The sequence below is a fragment of the Temnothorax nylanderi genome, unplaced genomic scaffold, assembly GCF_030848795.1.
Source record: "Temnothorax nylanderi isolate EJ_2023f unplaced genomic scaffold, tnyl_v1.0 TNYL_tig0033_pilon, whole genome shotgun sequence".
Lineage (NCBI taxonomy): Eukaryota > Metazoa > Arthropoda > Insecta > Hymenoptera > Formicidae > Temnothorax > Temnothorax nylanderi.
This window is the reverse complement of record NW_027249095.1, coordinates 277,194-305,052: the sequence shown is the minus strand read 5'-3', so window position 1 is coordinate 305,052 and position 27,859 is coordinate 277,194. Positions and strand designations below refer to the sequence as shown.

General features: G+C 49.4%; 2 protein-coding genes across 3 annotated transcripts in view; one reads left to right on the top strand and one right to left on the bottom strand.

Moving 5' to 3' along the window:
• The window catches only part of Ets97d (DNA-binding protein Ets97D), a 3,785-nt gene extending 2,145 nt beyond the window's left edge, over positions 1 to 1,640 (top strand). For both annotated transcript variants that reach the window (XM_071702989.1, XM_071702990.1), the window contains exon 6: positions 108 to 1,640. In XM_071702989.1, the coding sequence (XP_071559090.1) occupies positions 108 to 625 (518 nt within the window). In that variant the 3' untranslated portion in view covers positions 626 to 1,640. The remainder of the gene's footprint in view (positions 1 to 107) is intronic.
• On the bottom strand, positions 1,058 to 27,859 carry LOC139770792 (uncharacterized). The gene is made up of 2 exons (XM_071702991.1): positions 25,996 to 27,859; positions 1,058 to 4,085 (listed from the first exon to the last, which is right to left on the bottom strand). The coding sequence occupies exon 1, from the start codon at positions 27,324 to 27,326 to the stop codon at positions 26,184 to 26,186; it is 1,143 nt and encodes a 380-aa protein (XP_071559092.1). The 5' UTR covers positions 27,327 to 27,859; the 3' UTR covers positions 1,058 to 4,085; positions 25,996 to 26,183.

Sequence of the window (27,859 nt, the reverse complement as noted above, 5' to 3'; positions counted from 1 at the left end):
ACGTTTGTAAGAAATATAGTATTACACAGTCCGGTAAAGATATCTGATAAATTCAAATCACTGTTGGATTTTATTTTATTTATTCGACGATTACTGTTTGCTTGCAGCTGTTGTACAAAAAGATGCATCGGATTCACCCAACGAAGGTGTTATAGAGAAGTCCATTAAAGCACGTAGTCAGAAAGTAACGAAATCGAAATCTACGGTAAATCAGCAGGCGCGTTTAGTTAATGTGCCATTGGAGAATGTCGATCCGGCTTCGATCACTATTGCCAGTTCTAGTCGAACCGTTAATAGCGGCCAGATACAGCTGTGGCAATTTTTGTTAGAATTATTAACGGACAAGGAATATAGAAGCGCGATTCAGTGGGTAGGGACTGAAGGAGAATTCAAGCTTAATCAGCCGGAGGCAGTGGCGCAATTGTGGGGAGCCCGCAAAAATAAGCCGTCGATGAATTATGAGAAACTGAGCAGAGCGCTTCGGTATTATTACGACGGCGACATGATTTCTAAAGTTCATGGCAAACGATTTGTCTACAAATTCGTTTGTGACTTAAAACAGTTGTTGGGTTACTCAGCGGCAGAGCTGAGTAAACTTGTTGAGGAAGGAAGACGATATTTCTGATGAAACCACATTTTTGATTACTACTAATAATAAAATAGATTTTATTGTAAGCTTCTGTCACGTTGTCATTATTTTATATTGTATAATTATTTCTATTTTAAATATCATATATACGGAAAAGGTCTACAGCATATTACTATAATATAGTATATTACGGTAAAATCTCTTATCAGGATACAATCAGATCTTTTGAGATAATCTTTTATTGATTGGATATCATGTGCGTTATTTCTTCATTAGCTTTCTTTGCATTCTTTTCCAAATGAATAAGGGACTTTGCAAGTAACGTCACATCGTAAACAAATTACGAAATATAATTTACTGACGGTTACGTAAAAATAGATTTTGGGTTTAAATTAGAAGTATTCATTAGATCTTGGAGCGTATATAAGTGTGCGTGAATTATAATCTAATATTAAAACAACTCGAAGATTATGTTGATGATTATTTAATATCCGTTTTATGTATCGTGGATTTACATGTGGATTTTTATGAGCCACTTATGTATCATTACGGACTTATGTACGGATAATATTGTATATATCTTCCTGTTTTTGTATAAAAATATAAAAATATTCGATTATGACCAAGAACTTAAAGAAATGTATTATATAGTTTTCATGCTAGATATCGCGTCGATTTAAGGAGCTTGTATATACGAGAAAAACAGTTATATAATACAGTTGTTGAATATATATTTCATCAATATTGATATATTTTTTTATCATAGAGATAAATGTGAACACTCTAAGGGGGCCGGTTGTTCCAACCTGTTGGTAAACTACCTAATAATTAAATCATATATATGTCTGTCTTTTCTTCAAATTAGACAAAGGTAGACATATGATTTAACTATTAGGTAGTTTATCAACAGATTGGAACAACCGGCCCTAAGTGTTAAAATTTCAAGGCCATCGAAAATGTATAAATATTTTATAAAATGCACTTTGATAAATGACGTGAAGACGATGTTGTAAACTAAAGTTGTTGAATAAACGATTTGCCTTGCAAAGAATTGCAATATGTAGTTGGTACATCTTTTTTGCATAATTCTGTTTTTATTACAGCAATTCTTCCTCATTTAATTATGACGTTATGAAAGTTGGAGGTGGAACTGAATCTAAATTTTCGTTAACGGTTAATGATTTTTGAGATCAACGTCGAAACTGCATCTCTTTAAATATCTTTTATCTGATATTAATAGACACGATAGAAATCTGTATAGTGTTTAATAGCGAGAGACACCCCGCGATTTGTATAATAATAATTTTATCCTCTTTTTGATATTCTTTGTAGCTCCACAAGCTAAAGAAATTCGGACCGATGGAGAAAGAGAAGCCGATGCAAGTTTCCTTTAAACCACACGCTAATGAAGAGTCAAGTAAAACGTTCGTTCCCTCAATCACACAACAATCCGGAGACATAAAGGAAAAAAAAAGAAAAAAAAATACGCAGGATATGTGAATGCGGCGCGGCATGTTGTCGAAACGCGATGACGTTTGTATCTCTGTTGCTAGGACTGACTTTTGATCGGCAAAAGGCAGCACTCATCGCCAATACCAGAGAATCTAGCCTGTGAGATATCGGACGCGACGTCACAAGTTAGGGTCTCAGGGAACCGGCGACGCGGCAGGCTTTACAATCAGCCCGCCCGCCATTGCCCTTTTTTCTCTCTCTTTCTTTCTCTTTCTCTCTCTCACGCTCACCATCACTCATTCTCTCCATCTCACCCTCGCGCTCCGCGATCATTCTGCCCTTTCTTTTTTGCAAGAGAACCTTATGCAAATTCACTGCCCTGGACAGTGCGTCGCGAATTATTATTATCCCAAAATCTCCCGAAGGAATCGTGGCGATAAAGTGAAGGTCCGGAAAACTATTTCGTAGTGTTTCAACGAGTCGCGCTTTCGCCGAGATTTCTAGTCTGGCTCGGAATCTAGCTGGATCTACCAAGATTCGCGCTTGGAGAACGAGAAACGGAAGTGCCAATGAAGGAACAGAAATACATTTCTTGCACTCGTTATGCAGTTACAACGCTCCAAAGAGAGAGTACACAAACGGAAAGGGCTTCTCTCGTACGTCGACAAAATCGTTCGCGCTTTGTCTCACTCGCAAGAGAACGATTGCGAATTATACGTTATCCTCCTCCTCACACGCATTCACACACGCATACAACACGTGCACATATACACACACATACACACGCATTTACATCAAGAGAAAATATACCACGTGTACGCATTCATAGTAAGGCGCAAGGCTCCGTCGATTTATACATTCGCGTAAAAAAGGAAAAAATAAAACAAGAGGCTGTTCTCTCTCTCTCTCTCCTCCGCGGAGAGATTCCTTCCGCACGCGCGGCGCGGGTCTCGCGAGAGAGTCTCCTCGGGAGCGGTTCCGTGCAATGCCAGCAACAACGTCGCAGCGCCGACGACCGGGAAAGTTAGCAAGTTGTACAGTGGACTTCGTATCTCGCGAATTTCCATTCCCTACTATACAACCTACTACCTCACCCAGACGTCGTCGCGGGGGCTTCTCCTCCCTCGTCCGCCGCTCCATCCGCCGTTCTTCTCTCCTTCGCCCTTAATTCTGCCGACCGAGTTTTCGACAGGTCGCTTCGCCTCATCTCCCTCTCCACGCTTAATTCTCTCGCGCGCTCGATTCGGTGCGTCCGAAATTCGCGACTTACATCCATTGACAATATCCATATGCAATTAAACAACGTCGATACAATATTGTATACACATTGTTGGACGCGTCGATCGTAATTATGGACTCGCAATCCTTTTCTCTTTTGGTATTACAAAAATGGCCCGTCGCACGAAGGAGCCTTCATCTCCGGGTCTTTTCGGTTATCTCTGGAGAGATGTGCTTCGTCTTACAATAAGAATATCGCTTTACAATGTATTATACATAAAGAGCGCGTTTTCGGGGCGCACAAACGTCAGCACGTTTGGTGACTCTTTAAAGTTTACGTCTCCTTAGACGACTAGTGTCCCTTAACTTTAACGACGCATGTCGATCGCGCTTTAACGGTCGGCAGATGCAAAACGGTGGTGCCCTTTTCACGTGCGAGGAAATTACTCGGCAAGAAGTCTGTCGCTGATAACCGGAAGTGCCGCGAGCATTCGGGGGAACGGAGGGTTGGTGATGATGACGGTGGTGGTGATGGTAGTGGTGGTCATGGTGGTGGTTGACGGTGGTGATGGTGATGGTGATGATGACGTTGGAGGGGGAGGAGGAGGAATCCGTCGAAAAGTTTTAACGCCGGCCTGACTACATGTACCGGTAGATAGGAGCTTGCGGTATGCATATAAAAAAGCCCACAAGTTCGGATCTACGGGTTAGTGTCATCAAGTATAGCCGATTACTATCGTCCCTCGGGATCTATCCGCGCAGACGGTCCAGCCGATCCTTGGGGAGCCTGGGATCCAGCAGTCCAGACGGAGTCTGCGGCGAGAACCTGCGGAGATGCAAATCGGCATTAGCGATCGGCGTTTGCTGCGCTGGAGAGTATTAACGTTATCTTTGAAATTATTATCTCTTGGCAATCATTAGAGCGTTCCTTGTTACCGGGTCTAATAACTCTTTTTTTAAGCCGCATTTCGAAACGGATAAGAAACTTTTTTCTTTTCGCCCTCATTTATGGCTCTTATTTCTAACGTCTTGTTACGCGAAGATTCATTGAAAGCTTTCGACCAGGTTTGCGAATATTCGGGAAGGTCGCGTTAAGAATTTCTCTCCGCGGCGATCCTTCGGTCCCGGTTCGGCGACGCCGTTGCTGGGCCGTTGCCGGGCCGCCGCGGAGACCAGAAGGGCGTAGAAGAAAAAGTCCGTGGGTCCTACGAGAAACAAGAAGCCAGCGGAAGAAGGAGAGAGAAAGGGAGAGAGATAGGAGGAAAGGGCGAAAGACGGAGAAAGAGAAGCGGGGAGAAGAAGAGGAGCAAGAAGAATATAGGAGCGCGCGCGGAGAGTAGGTATAGGCTCTCTCGGACGTTGTAAAAATCCCCTGCATCCTCGTTCGTAGACAGTTTAATGGCCTCTGCTGTTCTCTCCGCTGCTCCGGGCCTAAGGGATGTAAGGCGCCGTTTCCAAGGGGCCGATCGCGCCGAGAATCGCGCGCGCGGAATTTTTTTCCTGGCCGATATTCTGATGCGGGACTCCGTTAAATCGCTCGCCGTCTCCGCGTTGATCAGCCTCAAATATATGTATTTCATATTATTATATATAATAATAATTAAATTATATATATATATATATATATATATATATATATATAATATCGCTGTGGAACAAAACTCGCGATATTAGAAATCTCAATTTTTAATTAGTGGTCATTCCGTGGATCGCGTTTAATTTAATAGATCGAAGAGACGCGGGTTATTCGGATCGAATCTTTCGCAAATCTTTGCCCGTAAATTTTAAATAATTCGTCCGCTCATGATCTCTTTTATGGATAAATTATTCTCACGCACGCTACTCGCGCGTAATAATTTTGAGGATGCGTATACTCGTACCGGATACGGTAAACGGGACGAGAAGGATACTTTTGCATTTCTATTTCTCGGAAAGCGAGCGACGGTTGTTAGACACGCATGTGCCTCTCGCCTTGTTGCCTTGGCGAACGATACTTTGGCGAGAGCGACGACAGCGAGAGAACCGGGCGTTGTGGACGATGCTTAAGAGATGCTCCAGGATCCGCGGCGAGGAACCCCGAGACGCGAAACTAGTCGGGCAAGAATATGAAAAATAAATTATTATCTCGCAGCCCCGTCTGGATACATATACGCAGAAAGTGAATTTTCGCGTGTCCCTCGGTGTTCTGCATGCAGGCTGGAAATTGCGTATTCCTAGCGCGATCCTCCGAGGCCAATTGCCAAGCTTAGCCCGCTCGGCCTCGGCTCATTTTTATTTATTAATAACGGCAACGCGAACGAGTGCGCAACAAATGTTACACGAGGCCAATTGCCGATAAGGCATTAATACACAAAGGAATCAAATCGATTTAACGCAACGTGCCGCCGCGCCGTTGCGTTAAATATCGTTACGTGATCGGAGTTGTTAAAAAGTGCGGGATCTCAACTGGGCGAAATGCATCTTGCGTTCCTTCGTGACGCAGGCAGGGTCCTCCGAAGGGCGGCAGGGCCGTATAAGCGCGCACGGTCGGAAGAGAGAAACGGTGGAGTGAGGAGGGGGAGGGTGGGGTGCGGGGGCGCGAAAGGGCGACGCGTAATCAGAGGGGCGTTGAATTCAGGGGATATCGAGGAGAAAGGGAGAGGAAGAAAGCGAGAGAAAGGGAGAGAGAGAGAGAGAGAGCGCGGGAGAACGGTGATTCGGGAAGAGGGGCGCGAGGGGATCGACAACGGGGAACCGGGGGTCACCGCCATATTATATTTAGCGAGACACGACCGTGTGAATGAACTGAGTCTCAGGGGCGGGCCCACCGCGGGATACCCTTTTCCGTCTCGTGTCTCGTCCTCTCCTGCGCCACGCGCAAATTACGTTCTAGGCCGGACGAAATCGTCGCGATTACGACGAGCGAGTTACCGCGAGTTTTCTCGTCGTTCACGTTCCGCCAATTCGCGTGTGCTGGTAATTCGCCAGGTCTCCTTTCTCTCTCTCTCTTCGCTCGCCGTCCGGGCGATATCGGCTGATAGCCGTGAGTTCCGACAGTCACGCCGAATGAACTTGCGAAAAAATCGCAAGCGGCACTATTTGCGCTGCCTATTTTTGCAGTGGAGAGCCCTGGAACGAGCGCGGTCTGTTTTTTTCCTCAATATGAAAGATAAGCGTTTTTTTTTTGGTGGAATAAAAAAAAGTGGCGACAGACGAAGAGTGGACGTTGTGCCTTTGGAAGATCGCGACGTAGCTCGGCTTCGACAGCGAAAGAATTATTGAGTTTCCTGGAAAGTTTGCCGCGCTTTATTTATGCAAACTGCAAAGCCGTCGTTAGTTCCGGGAAGACGCCGCGTGCAATGGTTAGAGCTTTCATTAATGAGTTTGCCGAGCGCTGTCGATGAAAAAGAGGATTAGCACCCGACGCTATGTTGCACTCGGTCGAAACTAAGTTTTACTTCCGTGAGACGCAGCTACTTTCTTGTTCGTAACACACTAAAGGGCGTATCAATCAGCTATTTTTTCTAACTGATTGACTTAAGCTATTTTTATTTGTGGATACCGCTGTGGAAATATTTTTACGGATGAAAGATACTCGTCACACACACACACACACGATATTTGCCACGTTACGAAATCGTTGGATTGCGCAATCAATTTTACAAATTCACGTAAACCCGGGGCCGAAAGTGTATACATTCGCGGGCACCAAGGCAAACAACGTCATTCTATCTTATCGTACTTTTGCTACCGAAATAAACTTCAACCTTCGTCATCGACTTCGTCGCCGATCCGTATCAGGAGTTTAATGAATAATTATTTTTATTAGAAATGAGCCTAATGAAAATGTGCATTGTCCTTCGCGCGTGTTTAACTCTGCAATAATTAATGATGGGATCTGCTAGGACCTCGGCTAAAATACAGATATATTTATTTTTAAAAATGTGAATTTCTTAAATAGATCGATACACACGTATCTAAAAAATTATATATATATTAATACATTTATTTATATTAATTTTAATTTATTAATAGATATATTTATTTCTTAAAATTAATGTGAATTTCTGAGTAAATATGTGTGTTAGAATTTGAAAATATTATATATGTTTATAAAATTTTCAGGCTTTCTCATCTGTATTGTAATTTATCACTGCAAACAATAAATCCACATTATTATGATACAAATGAGTATTTATTTGAAAAAGTTGCCAAGGTCCGTCAAATCTCATCGGATTGGAAATGATTATAAAGAAAACTGCGTCAGATCAGCGCGGGAATACCATTGCTTGGTACGGATAAGAGTACCAAGCTAGAAGTACAATTTCGAGGATTCCGGACACGTTGTCTGTTCACTGATCCGACATCATTGCCGCGATCTCTTTGTCGCGCGCTTGTTCCGCCAAAGGGACGAGCGGAGAGTATTCCTAAGACATCGGCGATGTTCCCTTTGGTTCCTGAATCATTAAAATCGCGCGCAACGTACCGGCGATGCGGCGACGCGACAGATGTAGGAGCGCTGCCGCGAGAGAAGACGCATTTTTCCGGCGAGCCGCAAGAGAGCCGAGAGGAGAAAGGGAAAGAGTGAGAAAGACGAGGAGAAAAGGGGGCGATATGCATCGGACAAGAGAACTGCGGCGCGAGAAGCGAGAGAAAGGGAGGAGGATGAGGAGGAGCAGGAGGAGAGACAGAGACGAGAACCGCGAGTGCGGACAGAAGAAGCGTCCCCATAGCAACACGACGCGACCGAGCTCGCAATTCGCAATCCGCCACGTTCTGCACGCGCGCTTTTCTACGTGCGTGTGCCCGCGCGTGTATTAACGTACCATACACGGCAAATTCATTTCCGGGCAGCACGGTCCGAAAGCCCGCCCGTTTTTCACCCGGCTACCGCGCGAGTAGGTACCTGAAGGAGGTAAGGTCGCCAACTGGGAAACGATAATCGATTTAACCCCTTGAAAACGACCCGACCGCCTCCTGCCCCTTCCGCCCCGTCCGTCTTAGGCGAAACAGGTGGAACTCCCGCGCGTTTTATATCGTTAAGGGGTCCATATGGCGTAAACGATCGTCGACGGATGCGAATGGCCCCCGGTGGTCGGGGAGGGGAGGCATCGACGTTGATTCTTTCGTGGGATAAAAAAAATTTGTGTTCGAACTTGAGAGGCCAGCTTCGAGGCGGGGCGAACAACCGCCGGGTTTTGGAATTATATTTTTTTTTTCCGCTCCATATGCACCCTTTGATTACTTCCTTTTCCTATGCAGTTACGTTATACGCAGTTGATTTTCATCAAAAATTAACAAGTACTATTACGATAAAAGGGATTGACCTTTTTATGGTTCCTTTGCGCCTAAATCTGTACTGACATCGAGACGAATATCATTAATCCTTGGCTGATGGTCAATGTAGACCCAATGGATATTCATTTACAAAAATTATTCGTACGTTCCTTTTACATCGCATTGTTGGTGTAAAAAATCGAACTCGAAAACTGCTATTTTTTACCGCTGCTTTATGAACTATATTTATACGAGTGGCTTTTTTGATTCAATACGGGTCATACCCAGCCACGATCAAAGGGTATTTTTTTTCAAGAGCTGAACAATATATGATCGAAACAGATCTATCAAGTACATGATTTTGACAGTTGCCGAGCGTGCAAAATTATGAAGTACTGAGATACATTCGATATATGTTACAATTAAAATAGAATGTGTGAGACGAGATAGAAAAGTCAGAATCGCTAGTAGCCATCGCGTTTAGGTTCCATGTGAAAAATAACTTTAAAACAGAAGTATTGTTCACCGATTTACAAATCTAGTTATAGTTACAGTAAAATAAGCCAATTACAGTCATCCTTAAAATGATTCCGTGCCAAAAAAGACGTAGCGCAAGCAGCCTCGAATATATATATCTACTCAATATACACTAGCAGCGAGAACAAAATGTATTCCGGCGGGAACGATATACACTTTACGATGAAAAAGAAAAGAAACGCATCTCCTTCCCGCATAAAAATTACTCCGAGAAAGCTTTTGTGTGCGCGGAGATACTTTTTTCCAGCCACTGTATATCTGAATATATTCCTCCAGCCTCCGCGTCCGGACGGAACTGGTCAATCCTGTCTTGCGGGACGAAACACCGGGAGAACGAAGGACCTTCGTCCGAGGCGAGTATCGAGCCGCGCTGCGCCGCGCGATGCAGTTGCATCTCGCAGCGCAGCGCAGCGCAATGCAGCGCAACGCGGCGGGAGGAGGGACGACACGGTGGTGAGCAATCGGCATGCGGGAGCAACAGAGAGAGAGAGTGTGTGAAGGAGAGCGAGAGAGAGAGACAGACGGAGAGGGGAAAAAAGGGACACTATGCCCCGCGATTCACGCACTACACACCCATGAAGGCCTATCCCCGCCCATCGCCTAGACCATACCGGCCAATGACTGGCATGCGCTCGTTCTATTAGAGAGGTCGTAGGCACGGCCTAGGCCCGGCACAGCACATACGGCACGCACACGTACCCGCGCTCTTCCCTCTGCCGAACCCCGATGGGCTCGCGACCCGCGATTTACCAATTGCGACCGTCGATTTTACCTGCCTGTCTTCCTCGCGGTCGCGACGTACGTGTTCGCTTCGGCCCCCGCACGACCGTGCCCCTCGCGGCCGATTCGCGTTGCCTCGGCCTTGCGCCAGCTGCATAATACATCCACCGCTAAATACCGATGCCTCGACCTTTCCATGATTTCATCGATACTGAAGGCAACTCTGGTGAAGGCAACGCGCTCTTGAAGCTCGCTGGTCTCTTCACCCCGTTCTTGTGGAATTACGACGTGAACTTCCCTCTTGCACGTCGAAATGAATTATTTTATGCACCCTCATTCGCGTTTATGTTGCTCAAATACATTGGCGGTTCCCTCCTTTGTCTAAAGGCCTGTTCGTTTGAGTTGAACTTCTTGCACGGTTCTTGCAGCTTTCCTCTTTTTCTTTTCATGTTGGAGAGAAAAGGAGAGAAGATGAACTGTGCGAGAAGTTCAGCTAAAACGAAACAGGCCTTATATTAGCGGGTGCACCTATAGTACGATTCAATCTGCGCGTCTTGATAACGCAGTAACGGATGATGAAAACGCGGGAAACTGAGTCAGATTTTCAGTACGGAAGAATATATTCAAATATGACAGTGGTTGGAGAAAGTATATCCGCACACAAAAAAAGCTCTTTCTTGGAGTAATTTTTACACGGGGGAGAGATGTGTTTCGCGAGGACATGAGACTCCGATGTTTTATTATCACGCTTTTCTCGAAAGTTCGAGAACGTTCGCGACCACGGTGTTATTCTCTCGGCGCGTTTCGATGGTCACAATGATAATCAGCTGTTTCGCTGACATACAGAGATCTCGCGAGCAAAAGTTGAATGAAATTGATCGTCATTTCTTTGATGTCTATATTTCTACTGGAAATTAAAATTTAATCTCGGTTTAGCTTACTTTTTATCATTTTCTAGTATCAGAAACGATAAAAAATGAAATTAATTTGCACTAAAGTTAATCTGCATTAATGAGAAATGGATATTAGTCTCATAATGTCATAAAAGATAATATTTTTTCAAAGAGCATCGAGGCAATGGAAATCAAATAGTCAACTCTGTTTGACGACAGAGCCTATTAACTACTAATGAGTTTGAATTTCGAACAATAAGCTTCATAACAATATGACTGAGACTTGTAGCTTTTAATTCTATTGCAAATCGAGAAAAGAGAGTCTCCGATATATTTTACTGGTCAATATTGGACGTGTGCGTGCCGATACGCGAGAGAATTAATTTATTTCAACGTATATTGCAAGGAAAAGGTGACTTCTCCCGTTTCCAACGTCATAATTCAATACGACTGCAGCGAGGAAATAGAAATCTTAAGACTTCGTGATTTATGTCTCCGCAGGAGAAGGCATTCTCGAGTTAACTCGGGTTAACAGTCAAACGCGTTACCACAACGCTGAATTATATTCTCGCAAAATTCTGTCGGATATCGGGTGACGGCGACGTCAAAAATATCGTACGTTTTCTGGCATTTTATTATTAACATTTCAACAATATCTGTCAGCAGTATATTTTTACATACTTCTTATATGAGACATAAAATTGGATTTTTAAGAAACCTAAAAGAATTTCATCAAAGAGCGTATACGATAAATAATTTGCTTCAGAAGTTACGATATACTTATCACATACGTGCCATCAGCAAGATGAATCTTAAAATCTTGTTCCAAATACAATTTTCTATTTTTTTTAAATCTTATCAGTATAGTGTATATGTAAATTAACAGCCTTGTGAATAATTGTACCGTTCCTAATTATCGCGATCGAGCGATCCGTGGGTAGTTAACGACGCTGATCGCCTTCAACAAAAGGAACGTGATCCCTCGTTCGCGTTTACAAATTCGCGGGATGACTCAGAGGGACGGTTCTCCTTGGAGGACTATCGGCCGCCGGTCCGTCCAGAGATACCGTTATCGAAACGGCCGCGAAATATCCACAGTACGCAGGGGGATCTTTAGACAGTTTCGCGATAATCAGAGCGCGACCCGGCGATGACACTCGCCGACAAGTTATGCAAATGCGAGCGTACGAAGTGCCGCGGTCTCGGACTCCAGCCACTCCAGGTCCGAGTGATAACGACGACCGCGGCCTCTCGATATCCGCGGCAGATATATACGCGGAGTCGCGACCGCGGCGTTACGTGTGCCATGTAACCGATCATCTCACTGACCTAGCCAACGCGGCCGGTCGGTCGGTCGGCCGGCCGCGCCGGCCGGCGCGAATCGCGCGGCCGAGCGTGCCCGTGACACCGGGCGATGTCGGTGGCATTGCACGTTGCGTTGCGCTCGCGCTGCACCGGAGTCGTTGCACCGCGCGCGCCGGTAATCGCACACGCGATTCGCATTCGCCTCGCGCCGAGGCGGCCGTGCCCGGTCTCTCTCTCTCTCTCTCTCTCTCTCTCTCTCTCTCTCTTGTTTGCACAACTTAGGTATTGATCTTAGCCGCGCGCGGAACTAGTTTCCGTCTTCGTCCTCATCCCTCCCGCCGGCATGGCACCTTCCTCCGCCGCCGTTTCTGTTTTCGCGATCGAATTTCGCAAATAAGCGGCGCGTCCGCCTCTCCCCCTTCGGTCTCCGCGCTTCGTTTAACGCCGCGTTTAAAGCGTACGACGTTGAAATGAAACGTCAGCGTAACTGCGGAACTGCGGCGGAAACGAGAGCGAGCGTGAGAAAAACGTCGCAAATTCAGATTAATTTCGCAGAGGGGAGGAGGAGGTAATATATATCTCTGGATGATAACTTTGCGTCTGGCATTTATCCTAAGCCGAGTCGGATCTCCGACCTTTTACAATATCGTCCACCGTGAGACCTACGGGCGTGCGGAGGGGCTCTCTTGCGCGATAAAAGAGCGAACTGCGAAAAAGACGAATAAGCCCCGACTATATTTAGCCCCGGCCTGCAATTTATTGCGGGTGTTTGTCCTTTTCGCTCGCAATCACCGCCGATAGCTTATCGACGTACGGCGTAAGTGACAATATGCGGCGACGCTATTCTCCAAGAGGCCGGCGATAAATCCCAGCGAATTTTCCAGAGCGTTTCTTTTTTTTTTTGTTTGTTTTACATCGGTCGCATTACAGCCCTCCCATCCCTGCCCTCGAACACGGTACGCAGAGTCGCGTTTCGCTGCGATCAATCGATCCAACGACTCTCTCTCTCTCTTTCTCGCATTCCGATAAAATACGAAGATTCATCGAGCCCCCCTTTCCTCCCGCGCTGCGCGAGATTTTTTTCCCCTAATTCGCATGACGTAAACGACACGTGACTCTTAAGAAATATCGGCTACACGACGTACAACTTGATATCGTCCATTATCTTACGCCTCTCCTTCTCTCTCCCTTTCTATCTTTCTTCTTCTCCTTCTCCCTCCGCGATACGACGCGGCCGAGAGCATCACGTTTTATTGGGTGAAACGCCGAGCAAAATAGTGGCAATGCCCCTCGGTTAGGGAAACGAGCGCAACGCGGTCCAAGTTCAACGATTATTTATGCGCGCGTTATCGGGCCGGCAAAAAAGCATTCGCGTTAATTCGCGTACGCGCTGCGTCGTGGAATATAAAAAATTTTCTAAGGTGCTCGCGCGTGTGGAATAACGGCGTGGCGACCGGAGAATCACGCGGCGATTCCACCTCGCGATAACACCGTATATTTCAACATCGCGCCGATGAACGATCGATCGGCATACCTTCGGTCTGTCGCGATCGATTGGCAATGAGATATTAGTATAATATCGCCTTGTTTACATATTTCTCCAAACGGCCAGCTCGATCGATCTATTCGCGCTGTTTGTCTCCCTTGCTTTTTAATCCTCCGTTTGTATACGTGGGTCTATGGCGTCCGAGCCAAAATGATATCTGCTCGTAACTGTAAAACTTGCAAGCCTGCCAGAAAATATTAGATAAACGATGTTTATCAAAATGACTGTAAAATCGTCAACTACAATGTAGACAGAAATTTTGTAAATTTTTTTTTTTTTAAATACTTTAAGGGAAAAATAGCGTCAAATGTGACAGACTCACGTATACACTCCGAAGGTGTAAAAAAAAAACGTATACAGATGGAGGGTTAATATTCATCTTTATCTTCCTCCATCTCTTTCTCCGCCTAATATTCTTGTACCTTACATCAGGTCCATGTCACGACACAGCGAAGGGCACACACAGGGATGCTATCTAAATCCAGCGTCAAACGTCGTTCCCCGCTCCTCTCCACTCCTGTCCCGGGAAATGTCCCACTAAACGGAATGTCCCGCACTCTCCCGCACACTCCGCGTCGACCGGAAACCGATCATTGTTCCGTATTAAACGGGCAAAACAGCATCGCTCGCGTCGGCGAGCGTGTCCTATGCTCCTAGATTCCTCCTTTTCGCTCCGCGAAACTGTCAAAACCGTGCGCATGCGCGAGAGGGGAAACGAGACAACAGGGTGTCATTGACCCCGGACGTATGTATTCACCGAGGTTAAGGGTAATTTTATCGCCTCTCTCTCTTCGCAGCGAAAAATGCTTCCTTCCTTCCGCGCCACGTTCCGAGACAAAGGCCGATTAAAGTCGCGACGGAATCCGCGACCGTCGTCGCGGAAAAATCGGAAAATAACGTCGCGGCACCCGCGCTCCTGTGCACAAAGTCGACATCTTTCCAGACTAGATACTCCCTAAATCTCCTCGAAGGTAGCCGGAATTTTGTGCTGGGATAAACGCACTCAATCGCAATGCAGCTGGCGAATATCGCGAGAGCGAGGAAAACGAGAAAGAACGAGGTGCGAGCTAATACGGGGCACGTATGTCGCTTAATTCAATTGGAATGGGATCGAGCGTGATGCGAGAAAGTAACGCGACAACACGGCGGATCGAACGGCGGGCTCCAAAGTGCGCCGACTGTGCCCGAGGTTGAAAAAAAATCGTCCCGATGTTCCACGACCGCTCCGCCGCGAGCAGCCGTGCCGTTCAAACTGCATTGAACTCTGAACTCGATGCGAGTTCGAACGTCCAGCAAAACGTATCGTCTGGCCTCGAAGTCAACGAGAAGTCCTCGACAAAGAGCGAAGACGCTTCACCTCGAGCGACGAACGACGGCGTCCGAGCGATCTCCTCTTTCCGCGACACACACTCAATATTTCACTCGCGACACCGTATCGAATTCGGGGAAGATTCCCCGAGTTCGCGCGAGCGCGCACGCAATGACGTTCCTCTCGAAACGGAACGGAACCCGATCGACCGTGGGGCAACGCGATATTGTCCCGTGGCGTTTTGCGGCGAAAGACGCGTTCGTGCGTGAGGCCACCTCGTCCTCCTCGGCGAGAGCGCCGCGAGTTCTCGTAAACCGTCATCGTTTTTCCCCGTTGTTGCCCCCCGTTCATCGTTGCCGAGTCACACCTCGTACCACGTGCGTCGCGGGGCTCTGAGAATAGAAGCGCGAGGCATTAATCTAATTTTCACCAGGCCAAATTAAATTGCGATCGCCGGGCGGGAGGAGGGGGAGGGGAGTGAAAGAGAAGAGGGGGGAGGGAGAGAGTGCCGCAGTCAGGCGCGATCGCCGCGGAATGCGAAGAATAATTTTCGTGAAACGTCGGCGTGGCTGACCGCGGAAACGCGCGCCAGCCATATGCGATAGCCGTCGAAAAGGGGGGGGAGGGGGTGGGTTCGATCGCGAAGGGTAGAGCTAGCCAGACAAGAGAGAGAGAAAGAGATAGAGAGAGAGAGAGAGAGAGAGAGAGAGAGAGAGAAGCGCAAGCATCATCGATAATGCAGCGCGCGGTCACCGAGACCTCTCTCTCTCTTTCTCTCTCTTCCTCTCTCTCCCTCCAACTGTTTCTCATTCTCTCTCCTCGCTCTATTCGCATTTCCTCTCGCGACTCGTCGAGTTCCACAATTCCGTCGGCGATCCCACGTATTCCCAAAGTGCGCACATTCTCACTGGCACTCGCGGAAAACGGAGTTCCCTCTCTCCCCCGGGGGGGAACACTCGCGACACTCCGCGGCACTCGCAAGGAAGAACTCTCGTCCGCGGCACCGCAAGATCGAGGAGACGTCGACGTTGCGCGACGCGACGCACTCGTCATCCGTCCGGTGCGTCGTATATGCACGCACGACGTCGGTCGGCCATTCAGCACTGGCGTGCCAGAGACTCACACACTCGCGCCGCGGATGGCGCGGATGCATATGTCGCTCGGTCGTCGCACGGTGCACATACCGGGGAACGCGCACCTCGCGCGGTGGAGCATCGATTGGGCGGACGATGTCGACACACTTTAACGTCGCGAATCTCTGCAGAGGCACCTCTCCGTTAGGACGACGATGACTTCACGGGGGGGGGGGGGGGGGGGAAAAACGAGCGGAAAACCGGAAGGAGGGAGAGAGAGAGAGACACAGAGGGGGAGAGAGAAAGAGAGAACCAACCTTCGGCGATGACAGCGACGGACTGCGTGCCTAGACACCATCGCACTCGCGAACGAACGAACGAACGAACGGAGGGACGACGGACGGACGCCGCCGCTGCGCTGCACCGCGATGGCCGGGAGGAACGCGACGATCGAGGGGAGCGGAGGAACTGGCGAAACTGTCGCGTTGCGTCGCGCCGCGCCGCGCCGCGCCGCTCTTCGCTCGTCTCGTTTACGAGCGGATCGGAGCGGAGCGAAGTGGAGCGGAGCGGAGCAACGGCCACCTTGTTCGCTCGCTCGTCCGAGTTACGCATTCGGCGCATCCGACGTGTTCCGGCGGTGTCACGGAACGGACGGGGGTCCGTCCGTCCGTCGCATCACACACTCCGAACTCCGAGCCTCCTCGAAGGGGGGTTTTCCTCGCGGGGAGAGTAGGGGAGGCGCGAGGCGCGCGAGAGGGGGTAAGCGAAAGCGGAAAGAGCGGGAGAGTGTCGCTTACCCGATACAGAGAGGAATTTTATTGGCTCCCGCCGAGGCCAATGTCCCGCGAGGCCTTCCTCGCGGTCGCGAGGTGCGCGACGGCCGAGGCGATGAGGGAGCAGCGATAATCTCGAATGCTCGGCCGCTCGGCGGAGGACCGTCGACACTGCCGACAGACGCGGCCTCGGCGGTCTCGGGGGTGGCCTTTTGGAGGACGGATCTCACTCTTTCTCTCTCTCTCCGTCGCTCGACGTCGGCCGATTGACACGAGAACGCGTGGCGATCGTGACCCACTATGATTCAGCTTTCAGATTTCTAGTTCGACTTCAAATTTTTTCCGAATTTTTTTCATTTTATTTTGATTGTACGATTACTTTTAAAGACACGTCGACGGCCGCTGGCCGCCCCTTCGGGGCGGCCGCCCGGGTGCACTGCACCCGTTGCACCCCGGCTTGAAACGGCCATCGTGAGTGATCAGTGGGAACACCGGCAAAGTCGAGAACCTTCGAAGATATTTGCGATCCGAGTTTCAGATTCTTCGAACGAGCTCGAATCGATATTGCCAAGTGCAGGGACACATTGTAATCTGAATCAATCTATTTGTCTCTTAAATGGCACGAGATTTGAAGCTGCGACGTTAAGGGCACTGCATTGCAGACGTTTTTTTGTCGGAGTTCATGGTTTCGCACGGCCACGGGGGTCACTCACGTCTTCGCGTTTCGGGACGATTCAGTTCGACCATCGCACTTCGATACTTCTCGAAGGAGTAAGAGAGAGACTCTTCGTTCAACGTTTGGACGAGGGATGAGGTCGAGGCGCACACCTCGTGTGGGAAAACCGAACGACGGGGTCAGACGGCCAGCGGGTTCAGTGACACGGAAGAGAATTTGCTTTTCCGCGGAGGAGTGAGAGACAAAAAGAAAGAGGGAGAGAGAGAGAGAGAGAGAGATAGACCACAGAGGGAGGAAAAGAGAGGACGATCGTCCTCGCGCAACGAATTCCGCGCGAAGGAGAGCTAAAGAGAACGCATTCGGAGTAGTTTCGCGCACATGGCCTGCCTTCCGTCCCTCGTTCCCCCGCCGCCCCCTCTTTCCTTCCCTTCTGCCGATCCCGCGGCTCTTTCGCTTCCTTCGACCCTACCTCTCCCGTAGCCCTTTTTCGACGGTGCGAAATTCAGTGCCCAGCGGCGTAGGGAGCGAGGGACCTGACCCGACGACGGGGTACCGAACGGAACGAGACGCGGTTCCCCACTCCGCGCGCGCGGTGTACCTTCCCCGTTTATCCCTCCTACGATCGAACGGCCGGCGTTGCCGTTTGCCAATGGCGTTGCCAGCTCCGTTGCAACGAGTGGGAGAGAGGAGAGCCCGTTATCCCGCCTAAGGTCGCCTTCGAAAATCGGCTGGCGTTACGGTGATCGAAAATCCCGTCGTCGTTAACGTCGTCGGGACGTGACGATGTCGTCGCGCCGAGCGTCATTGACGCGACTTCGGGGTCACCACGTCGCGCGGATTCGTCGCGCGGACGTGGGGAAGAGCCCCCCCCCCCCCGATCGTTACCGTTAATCATGCGATTCGCGTCCAAGTTAGCCCCTGTAATTCGCGCTCGTCCGACCGAGTCCGGCCGGTCGCGTTTTACACCCGCGCCGCGGCGACGAAGGTCGCGATTCGCAAACGAGAGCGAGTGAGGGCTGCATCTCGTCGCAAGGACTACAACATCTCACTCGCCACACCGCGACGGAAGCGTCGCTTAACAATTTCATTTTCCCTCGCGCGCAGGACGGACGGATCATTCTCCTTCTCTCTGTCTTTTTCCTTCTTTCGTTGCATCTCTCGCCGATTCTCCCTTCGTTCCTTCCTCCTTCTACGCGCTCGCACGCAAGCTTGAAAAGTGCAACGGACGATATCTCGTGGTGGCGCGGTGCATACAGGCGATGGCATTGACGGGAGGAAGGGGCGGGGGGGGGGAGGAGGGAGAGAAGGAGAGAGAGAGAGAGAGAGAGAGAGAGAGAGAGAGAGAGAGAGAGAGAGAGAGAGAGAGAGAGAGAGAGAGAGAGAGAGAGGAAGAGAGACAGGAGTCGACATGGCGGCCAGTTTTCTGGAACGTGCACCGGCAACCTCCCTCCCCATCGGTTTTCTCCTCTCCTCTGCGCGCGTCTTACTCCGCGCACTTCACTTCCTCTTTCTCCCGTCATCCCCCCCGTTCCTCGGTCTTCGTAAGAAAAAGGGAAACGCTCGAGGTCGCGCGTAAGAATGGTGAGTTAATCACCATTGCTCCGAAATTATGCAATTTTAAATTGTAATTAAACGTGTTGAATTCAATTATAATAATTTTAACAAACTCAACATTTAAACAAACCCTCCCTCTTCCTGGCCCTTTCCTGATACAGTGATTAAACATCGTCGTCGATATCATCGATATTTCTCCTATCACATTCCCCTCTATAAAGTATTACGAACAATATGTAGATAAAAAAAGAGCAATGGAGATGCGTCAAACGAATGGAAGAGATAGCTGGGGTTTCTATCTCTTTCATCCATCTTTATCGATGGATAAATTAAATCGCTCGCGTTTCGCTTCATTTTTAATCACGCTTTCGTGTTTTGATATCAGATTAATCGGACACGATGCGTTCCGACAGAAATAATCAGACTGTAAATATTTGACGCCGTTCTTCGATACGGCGGCACTTGGCACTTGTTCGCGAGGGGGAGATAGCGCGCGTGTCATCGCTTGACTTCTTCGACGGATTCCTAGGCGAATAGCGTGCTCGCCGTAGCACCCCTTCGAGGGGTTCGGAAAGGGGGGGGGGAGTTCAACTTCGCGGGGATGGAATTACAGTTGCATCTTTGTTCTCTGTTTATATGCATAATGTAATTTAAGTTGAGAGAGAGAAATAAGATTTCGCGCTTTTGCCGTGATAAATGAAATTTCGTTTGCGCGAGCCGTGGATACGCGCTGAAGAATTCTAAGCTCCGAGCGGAGGGCCGAGGTGTCTCGCGATCTTACCCGTCCGAACGAGCGAAAATCGCTACGTCGATCGAGGAAAGTGGCATGATCCTCGATACCGTTTAGACGATCCTCGACAGATTGTGCATTCATTCCTCCAGCTCCCTGCGCTCCGCAGCGGATTCACTCCCCCTCCCGGCTTTCATTGTCATGGATAATCGAGGGAGAATGAAAGAGAGAGAGAGAGAGAGAGAGATGCGGTTTTCTCGCGCGTTGCGATTCGGCGTGCGTTGCACTCCGCGTGAAAAAAGCATCGGGTAGAGAGAAGCGGGCGGCTGCTCCGAGGAGGAAGAGGAGAAAGAGGAGAAAGAGAAAGAGGAAGAGGAGGAGGAGGAGGTGGTGGGTCTTCGTGCATCTCCGGCTCGCGTCGGGGCTTATATCGATCACGAGAGAGTGTACGATATTCGAGAATACATTATACGCGGACTCTAGCCTCTAGCCGGACCGCCTATAGTCACGCGGAATATAGACGACCAGGCCGCTGCACTCGCTCTCCCCCCCTCTCCCCTTCCCGACCTCACTCTCCCCCTCTTCCCTCCGGGAGTCCCTCTCTCGCTCCGGCTCCGAGAGCTGTTTCCTCCGCAACCGATGCAACCCCCGCCGTACGCCTCCTGCACGTCGCCGACGTCGCGGGATGCTGCGGCCGCACTCGCGACGGGACCTCCTTCTTCTTCTTCTTCTCCTCCCTCGGCCTCCTTCTTGGGTATTTATCGCGGTACGCGGAATGTACTTGATTTACCGGAAAATAGCGAGGGATGTTTTGCGCGCGAGGGAGATGCTCCGACATGCATCTATATTATCGCGGAAACAGGTTCCGAGAAGAGAAAAGCCTATCCCTAGTCCGGGAACACCCCCGGTGCGGAACGTCGACAACGAGAGAGAGAGAGAGAGATAGAGAGAGAGAGAGAGGAGAGAGAGAGAGAGAGAGAGAGAGAGAGAAAGAGAGAGAGAGAGAGAGAGAGAGAGAGAGAGAGAGAGAGAGAGAGAGAGAGAGAGAGAGAGAGAGAGAGAGAGAGAGAGAGAGAGAGAGGTCCCCCGCTTCTCCCCTCCCCCCCTAATCGGGATCTTAAATCGCGAGTCGAGTCGCGCTCGTAAGAAAGCCGTCCGTCTGGTTTCGCCGTCGCCGGGAGTAAATCTCCGCGCTCCGTGATAAATGGCGACGACGACGGGAACACAGCCACGGTCGCTCGTCACGCGACGACGCTCCCCGAGGGCCCGCGGGGATCTTCTCTCCGTCTGATCGGAACGTACTCTCGCGAGGCGCGGGTACATTAATCCAGAAGCTTCCTCGTAACATCCCCCGGGATCGTTCCCGCTCGGTGGGGACTGTCGTCGTTGTCTTCGTCGTCCTAGTCGTCGTCGGGGACGCCGTGAACGCGACCGAAAGGGGGGCTAGGGGCTACTCGCCGGAGCGACGGAAGGCTAAAAGGCTGGGAGACTGCGGGATTGAGAGGCTGGGAACAGGGCAGGGAGGGGGGGCCCCCCTTGAGTACGCACGGTAGGGGCAAGAGAGGACCTTGGCCTTTTCGCGGGGCAAAAATAAAACCTGTTGACACCGAAGCCCCGCGGACGCAAGGGACTCTCTCGTTCTCTCCCTCTCTCTTTCTCTCTTTCTTTCTCTCGTTCTCTTCCTCTGCCCCTCGGAGGCGCATATATTCACAAAAGCGCATACGTGTGCGCGCGCACGTTGGCGAAGAAAGGGAGAGAGAAAGAAAGAGATAGGAGCGGGGGGGGGGGGGAACGCACGAGCGTACAAATTTTTGCGTTCTCCATCGGGATCCACAGACGATTCTTTGTTAAAGTTAGATCCGCCGTTAGATCCAGCTAGCAACTTGATCAGTTCGATAAATCAAAGTACGCGATCGCGATCGACGACGAGATCGCCTTGCGTCTGTTGCGTTATGCGTTCTGCAGCGCGGAGAGCAGAGCGAGACGGGACCACGCGTTGCGTAGACGAGGCGCAGACAATAAGAAGCAGCCTCCGGTGATCCTTACTCCGATGATTGCACATGTGCGCGCGCATCGTGCACGCACAAACACATGTGTACGCGCGTCATCATGCACGCGCGTATGCGCGCATCCTTTCAGCGATCGAACCGAGCCCGCGCACGCACTCCCACGTTACACGATAACCCCTTCTTGTTTATTAAGATCCTCCTCTTAGCGAGCTGAGGACACATAAGTCTTCCCGCAATTATTCCGGCTCCGACTTGAAATATGTCGTCATTAACAGCGGAGAGTGCGCGTCTGTGTGTTTGTATGTGGACGTCGATAAATCAGATATTATACAATGTATCACAAGTGTACAAAGAAAGTAACTTTATCTAAATTTTATCCAATCTTCAAGAAGAGAGAAAGAGAGAGAGAGAGAGAGAGAGAGAGGGGGGAGGGAAAACATGCGCGTGTAATTCATATAAAGGGTGGTCATATAAAGACTTTTCAAACTTTAGTAACTGCGAAGGGAGTGTTCTTAGAAAAATCTTGCGAAATATGGAAAAGTGCGTCGGCGATCGGAATTCGTCCGTTCTCGTTCCGCGGAAGAGAGATGGACGGATGGTTTGTATGCAACGTACGTATGGGGCGAAGAATCGCGCACACCTGCACGCACGATCGGCCCACCAATCTCACAGGCACTCTCACGTACGGGCGGACACGCGCAGGTGTGCACGCATCGCGTCGTCGTCGCGACGCGTACCTACTCGCGCGCGCACGCGTGCGTGCGTGCGTGCGCGCAACGCTCGTGCGGAAAGGATCGCACCGCGGGACACGCGGGGACAGGGTAACCGTGCGTCCCCGTCTGTCTCGTCCTCGGCGGCTAGACAGCCCATAGACGGAGAATGGGCTTTCGCGTCGGCTTTCGCGCCTTGGATTCCGGCCGCGCCGCGCCGACGAGGTGAGGTAACGAGGGACGTCATTCTCGAGCGATATGAAAAGATCGTAATCGATCGGCTTCAGCGTACGGGTAACGCGGGGTCCCCTGAAAGAGCCGCGCCGATGAAGTGGCGAGAAGCGTTTCATTCTCGGGCGAATATGAAAAGATCGTAATCCGTCCTCTAAAGCTGTTGCAGTGTTGTCGGAACTCCAGGAGACTGGATAACTCTTTGGTGAGACGGATTGTTGACAAATCCCTCTTTGGAAAATGAGACGCCGATAATTTCCAAGTTATGAATGGGATAATAAAGGATCTTTAGCAAATTAAACATTAAGAGTCAGATGGGTAAGGATTACATCGTTTTCAGATTTCAGATTTCAGGTGAGGAGACTTCGCTTTAACATATCTGTATCATAAAGTATTGTAATAGAATACTTATAGGAAATATAAACTTGTAATATTATATGAAGGATCTTTTGCAAATTATATATTAAGAATCAGATAGGTGAGATGATTTACACCTTTTTCAGATTTCAGGTGAGAGAACATCGCTTTAATATATCTGTTACAATATAAAGTTATGTATAATAGAATACTTATAAGAAATATAAATTTATAGTATTATATAAAGAACCTTTTTAGCAAATTAATCCTTAGCTGGCACACTTCACCAGAATCACATAGCTGGCACACACGGAGAGAATTTTTTGTTATATTTTACCCTTAAATTCACTTCAAACTTGGGACAACTTGGCAACCAAGGAATTTTTAAAATATACAAAAGACATTTTACAAACAACGTGATAAAAATTACCAAGCAGATTGGTAAATTTGGAAAAATTATTGAAATTTCCTAGATATATTTTAGTAAAATTAATCAAACATATTTTATATTTTAATGTAATGGATATTAATATTTTTTATTATGGTGGATATTAATCAGAATAGCTCGCATAAAATTCTTGGTGGTACATGTTGTCCCACAACTACCATGATTTCAGGGTAAATTTTAAGAGAAAATTCTCTCCGTGCACTGGAGCCGTTTCAGACCCCACCACTAAAATGCTTGCTGCGAGGAAGCTATTGATCTTTTTTACTTAAAAAAATTCCAAGATAGTCTTCGAATGTTGTAAAATTGGAGAACGTACAAGAAAACGAAAAAATGACTGTTTTCATTCAAAAATTCATAACTCTTATATTTTAAGTCTTCCATTTTTTAGTATCATTTTCGTACTATAGGGGGGCTTAAATTAGAGCTGAACTAGGCTGGGGCGTTTAATACCCCACAGTGCCAGCTAAAGGTTAAATATCAACAATAAGATAGCTAAAAATTACAGTCTTTTCAAATTTCAAGTGCGAGAGTTTCACTTTAATATATCTGTATCATAAAGTATTGTAATAGAATTTACAAGAAATATAAATTTATAGTATTATATAAAGAACCTTTAGCACATTTTAAACATCAAAAATAAGATGGGTAAGAATTACATTCTTTTCAAATTTCAGGTGAGGATCTTCGCTTTAACATACCTATCTGTATTATAAAGTATTGTAATAGAGTACTTATAAAAAATATAAATTATGTAGTATTGTAAAAATAATATAATATATTATATAGCATTGTAAGAATATTATAATAAATAATATTATAAGAAATAAATTTCTAATATTGTAAGGAACATATAATGCTAATATATATTATATGAAGCAATATAAACTATAAACTAATAATGTTAACTAATGTTACAACATTTCCAAGTATATTTTTCTATAAATATTTCTTAACCATTCCAGGCATTGTATTCTATCTTTCGAAATAAAGTTAATCATACACAAAGTTACATTTACTTTGTTACATTTTCTTTTGAAGGCACAGCTGTACCCTCGGGTGGTTCCCGCGCGTGGGAAAGGGAGAGAGAGAGAGAGAGGAAAAACGTGAACCGGAGGGGTTCGAAAACGAAAAATGCTTGTTGCATCGCATTTCGGCGGGCGTTTCACGGCACCTTCGGTGCATCGGTGCCGCCATTTGGAGAGGAAACGCTCGGCTCGAAGGGGGCAGGGCCAAACGGCCGCGTCGGAAAAATTCTCATTTGGGTTCCGACCAATGGGTGGCCGACCCTGTGCCCGGCGATGAAAAACCTACCGGAGGGAAAGGGTCGGCCGTTCGGCTGTCGGGGTTCCAGATATGTCCGCGCGCCGTTTCTTACGGAGCATCCGCGACTCCGAGCAGCGTGGTGCGCGACTCGGAGCAAGGGTTGAACGAGGGTAAAGGACTCGAGCCGGAGAGACCGGACGGCGCGCGCGGATGCATTGATGCACCACCGCACCACGCCGGCGATTCGATTCGGAAAAGGGGGCTCGTCTTCCCGTCAAAAGTTCCCGGAAAAGTCCCCCGCTCGCAGACTCCGCCCAGACGACGAGCTGGGAACGCGACGAAAGACATCGACGCGAGGATTCGAGGTGCGCTGACGATCGAAATGATAAGAGAGAAATTAAACGAGGGACTCGTCGATCGCGGTTGAAACGAAACAGGACGAGTCCACGCGAGGCTGCAGTAAATATCGCGTCTCAATTAGCGCGATTGTTGGGACCCGCCCCCCCCCCCTCCCACGTAAATGTCCGCGCGTGGACTGTTTACAATAGAAACTGGGGAAACGGATTGACCAATATTCTTCCCGACGCGACCGTCCGGGAATGCCCCACCCCGCGGAATGCAGAGATACGGCGCAGAGGCACGCAGAGGCAGATTAATTCGGGAACTACCGATTAACGCTGACGGTGCGTAGCTGCAACTCGCTCGTCACCGTCGACGGGCGAACTGGGGTTCGGGGCCGAGAGGGTTCGGAGGGGCGAAGCGGAGGTCGCAACAGGCAGATCGCATCGGCTAATATTGGCGGTGCGATCATCCGCGATTTACGATCCGGTTAACTTAAATGCAAGACTGCCACTCGGCATTTCTTTGGTTTCAAACCAGAATTCATATGACAGTGTCCTATACTGTCGTATCAACTGTATTATTAATTATTAATTAAGATAACGGGATACCCCGCGACTTGTGGCTTGAATAATTACTTATCGGTAATATCGGTATACATACTTTTCTTATCTCCAAGATTATTAAGATCGCACATTGCGCCTATTTCTGATTATCCGATTGATAACAAACATATACCCTTTCCGCTCGGCGGAGCAGAGTGGTTTTCCGGATAACGCGCGGCGAGCGGACGATTAATTCGAATTAGCGTAAGCCAGAGAAATCGCGCCGTCGAGGAGGTGAAATTAGCGAGATCGGCAGCTTAAATCGCGGGCTTAAACGGGATTTAGATCGAAGCCCGAGTCTCTCGGCGTTATTGCACCCTCTCGCGATCCCCGTCTCTCGATCTCGGGATCGCCGTCGCCCGACCCCACGGGCATAGGCTTCGCAGACTGAATTTCCTTTACCTCGCGTCCTCGGGAACGTTCCGTCTCGGCCACGGACGGCGGGAGTCGGGACCACACGTCGCTCCAAATCTGCAGGGCAAATCCGCGAGCGGAGTCCGCCGGGGCAGTTGCAGGGCCAAGGGAAGAGAGCGTCGGCAACGCATATATATCCCTGTATATATATATATATATATATGTACATATATATTCTATCGGGCACCGTCGGTTCCGCTCGTACCGTCGTCAGGTCGCCGCTCTCCGAGAGAGATCACTGCCCTCACGCACACCCGACGAGGCTTTCTCTCGTTCCTCCGTGCCAGACCGCCGGGGGCCAGTAACGTATCGCGAAACGACCGAACCACTAACCGATTCGCGCGCTCAACAACGACGACGAGACTACGAGACGGTCGACGACAGTGACGGCTGACGACGACGAGACGGCACACGTAATCAGTCCGCCGGCCGAGGATGACAGGCCGTGTGGCCGTACGCGCGATTTCCGGTCTACCGCGAGTCTCGCGCTCGGTAACAGAGAGAGAGAGAGAGAAAAAGAGAGAGGGAGGGAGGGAGGGAGAGAAAGAGAGAGGGAGGGAGGGAGGGAGAGAAAGAGAGGCTCGGAGCAATGGACGAGATCGCGGGAGCGGGTTAAACGGAGACGTCGGGCGAAGAACGAGGGAGAACGACGACGTGGAGGAGGAGGAGGAAGACGAGGAGAAGGGGGAGGGACAGAAAGAGAGAGAGAGAGAGAGAGAGAGAGAGAGAGAGAGAGAGAGAGAGAGAGAGAGAGAGAGAGAGAGAGAGAGAGAGAGAGAGAGAGAGAGAGAGAGAGAGAGAGAGAGAGAGAGAGAGAGAGAGAGAGAGAGAGAGAGAGAGAGAGAGAAAGATAGATAGATAGATAGATAGATAGAGAGAGAGAGAGAGAGAGAGGAGAGGAACGCGCGCGACGCAGCGTCCGGGAAAAGTAGTCGCGCACAGCGACGGCGGCCACCTCTCGTCCGCGTCCGACGGATTTTTTTTTCGCGGACCCCCGGCGCGGCACCGCACCGCTGCACCGCACCGCACCGCACCGCGTTGTCACTCGGGGATTTCCGGCGGCGCGTATTAACGCGCCGGAGTAAACGCCGGTCGTACGCGACGACGTTCCTTTTCGCGGGTGGTCGCCCCTCTGGTGGCCGCCGGTGAGACGACCTCGCGTGGAGACGCTCGTACGCGAATATCCGCGCGACTCTCCCGAGACGCGAAACGAGACGCACGGAAACGGCGGCGGCGGTGGCGGCGGCGGCGGCACGTCGACTCCGGCCGACTCCGAACTCCGACTCCGGCGCTTCGCCGGCCGTCCGCCCTCCCGCCATCCCTCGGCCCCTACCCGTCCGCGACGACGGCACGACGGCACGTGTGTACGTGCGCGCGCGCGCGCGCGCGCGCCCGTGTGTCGTCGCGAATTCGCCGGTAGGCGATTTGCGACTCTCGTCCTCGTCTCGAGCTTCTCAATCGGAGCGAGAGGAGAAAAGAGACAGAGAGAGGTAGATGGAACCAAGGGAACGCGAAACGGAAGTTGTATCGGAACTCGGCGTGTCTTTCCGCGCGCACGCACGTGTGTCGCGTGCATATGTGCATAGGCCTTCGTTCCGCGCGTAGCGCGAAATCCCGAATCCGCGAGGGTGAGGTGAGCGGACGATCGAGGCAGCTGTCGCCATCTGCGCGATCGCGCGGGAACGCGGTTCCTGCGAATCGATCGACTCGCGACGCGGCGTGCGGGGTACGGTAGAGCGGAGAGGGGAGGGTTTTTAATTTCCTCTCGATGATTTTTATCTCCGACGAGAGATAAAAAGAATATGAAATCTTCCCTTTTTTTATCGCAAAGTTTTTACGATACTTGGTCTAA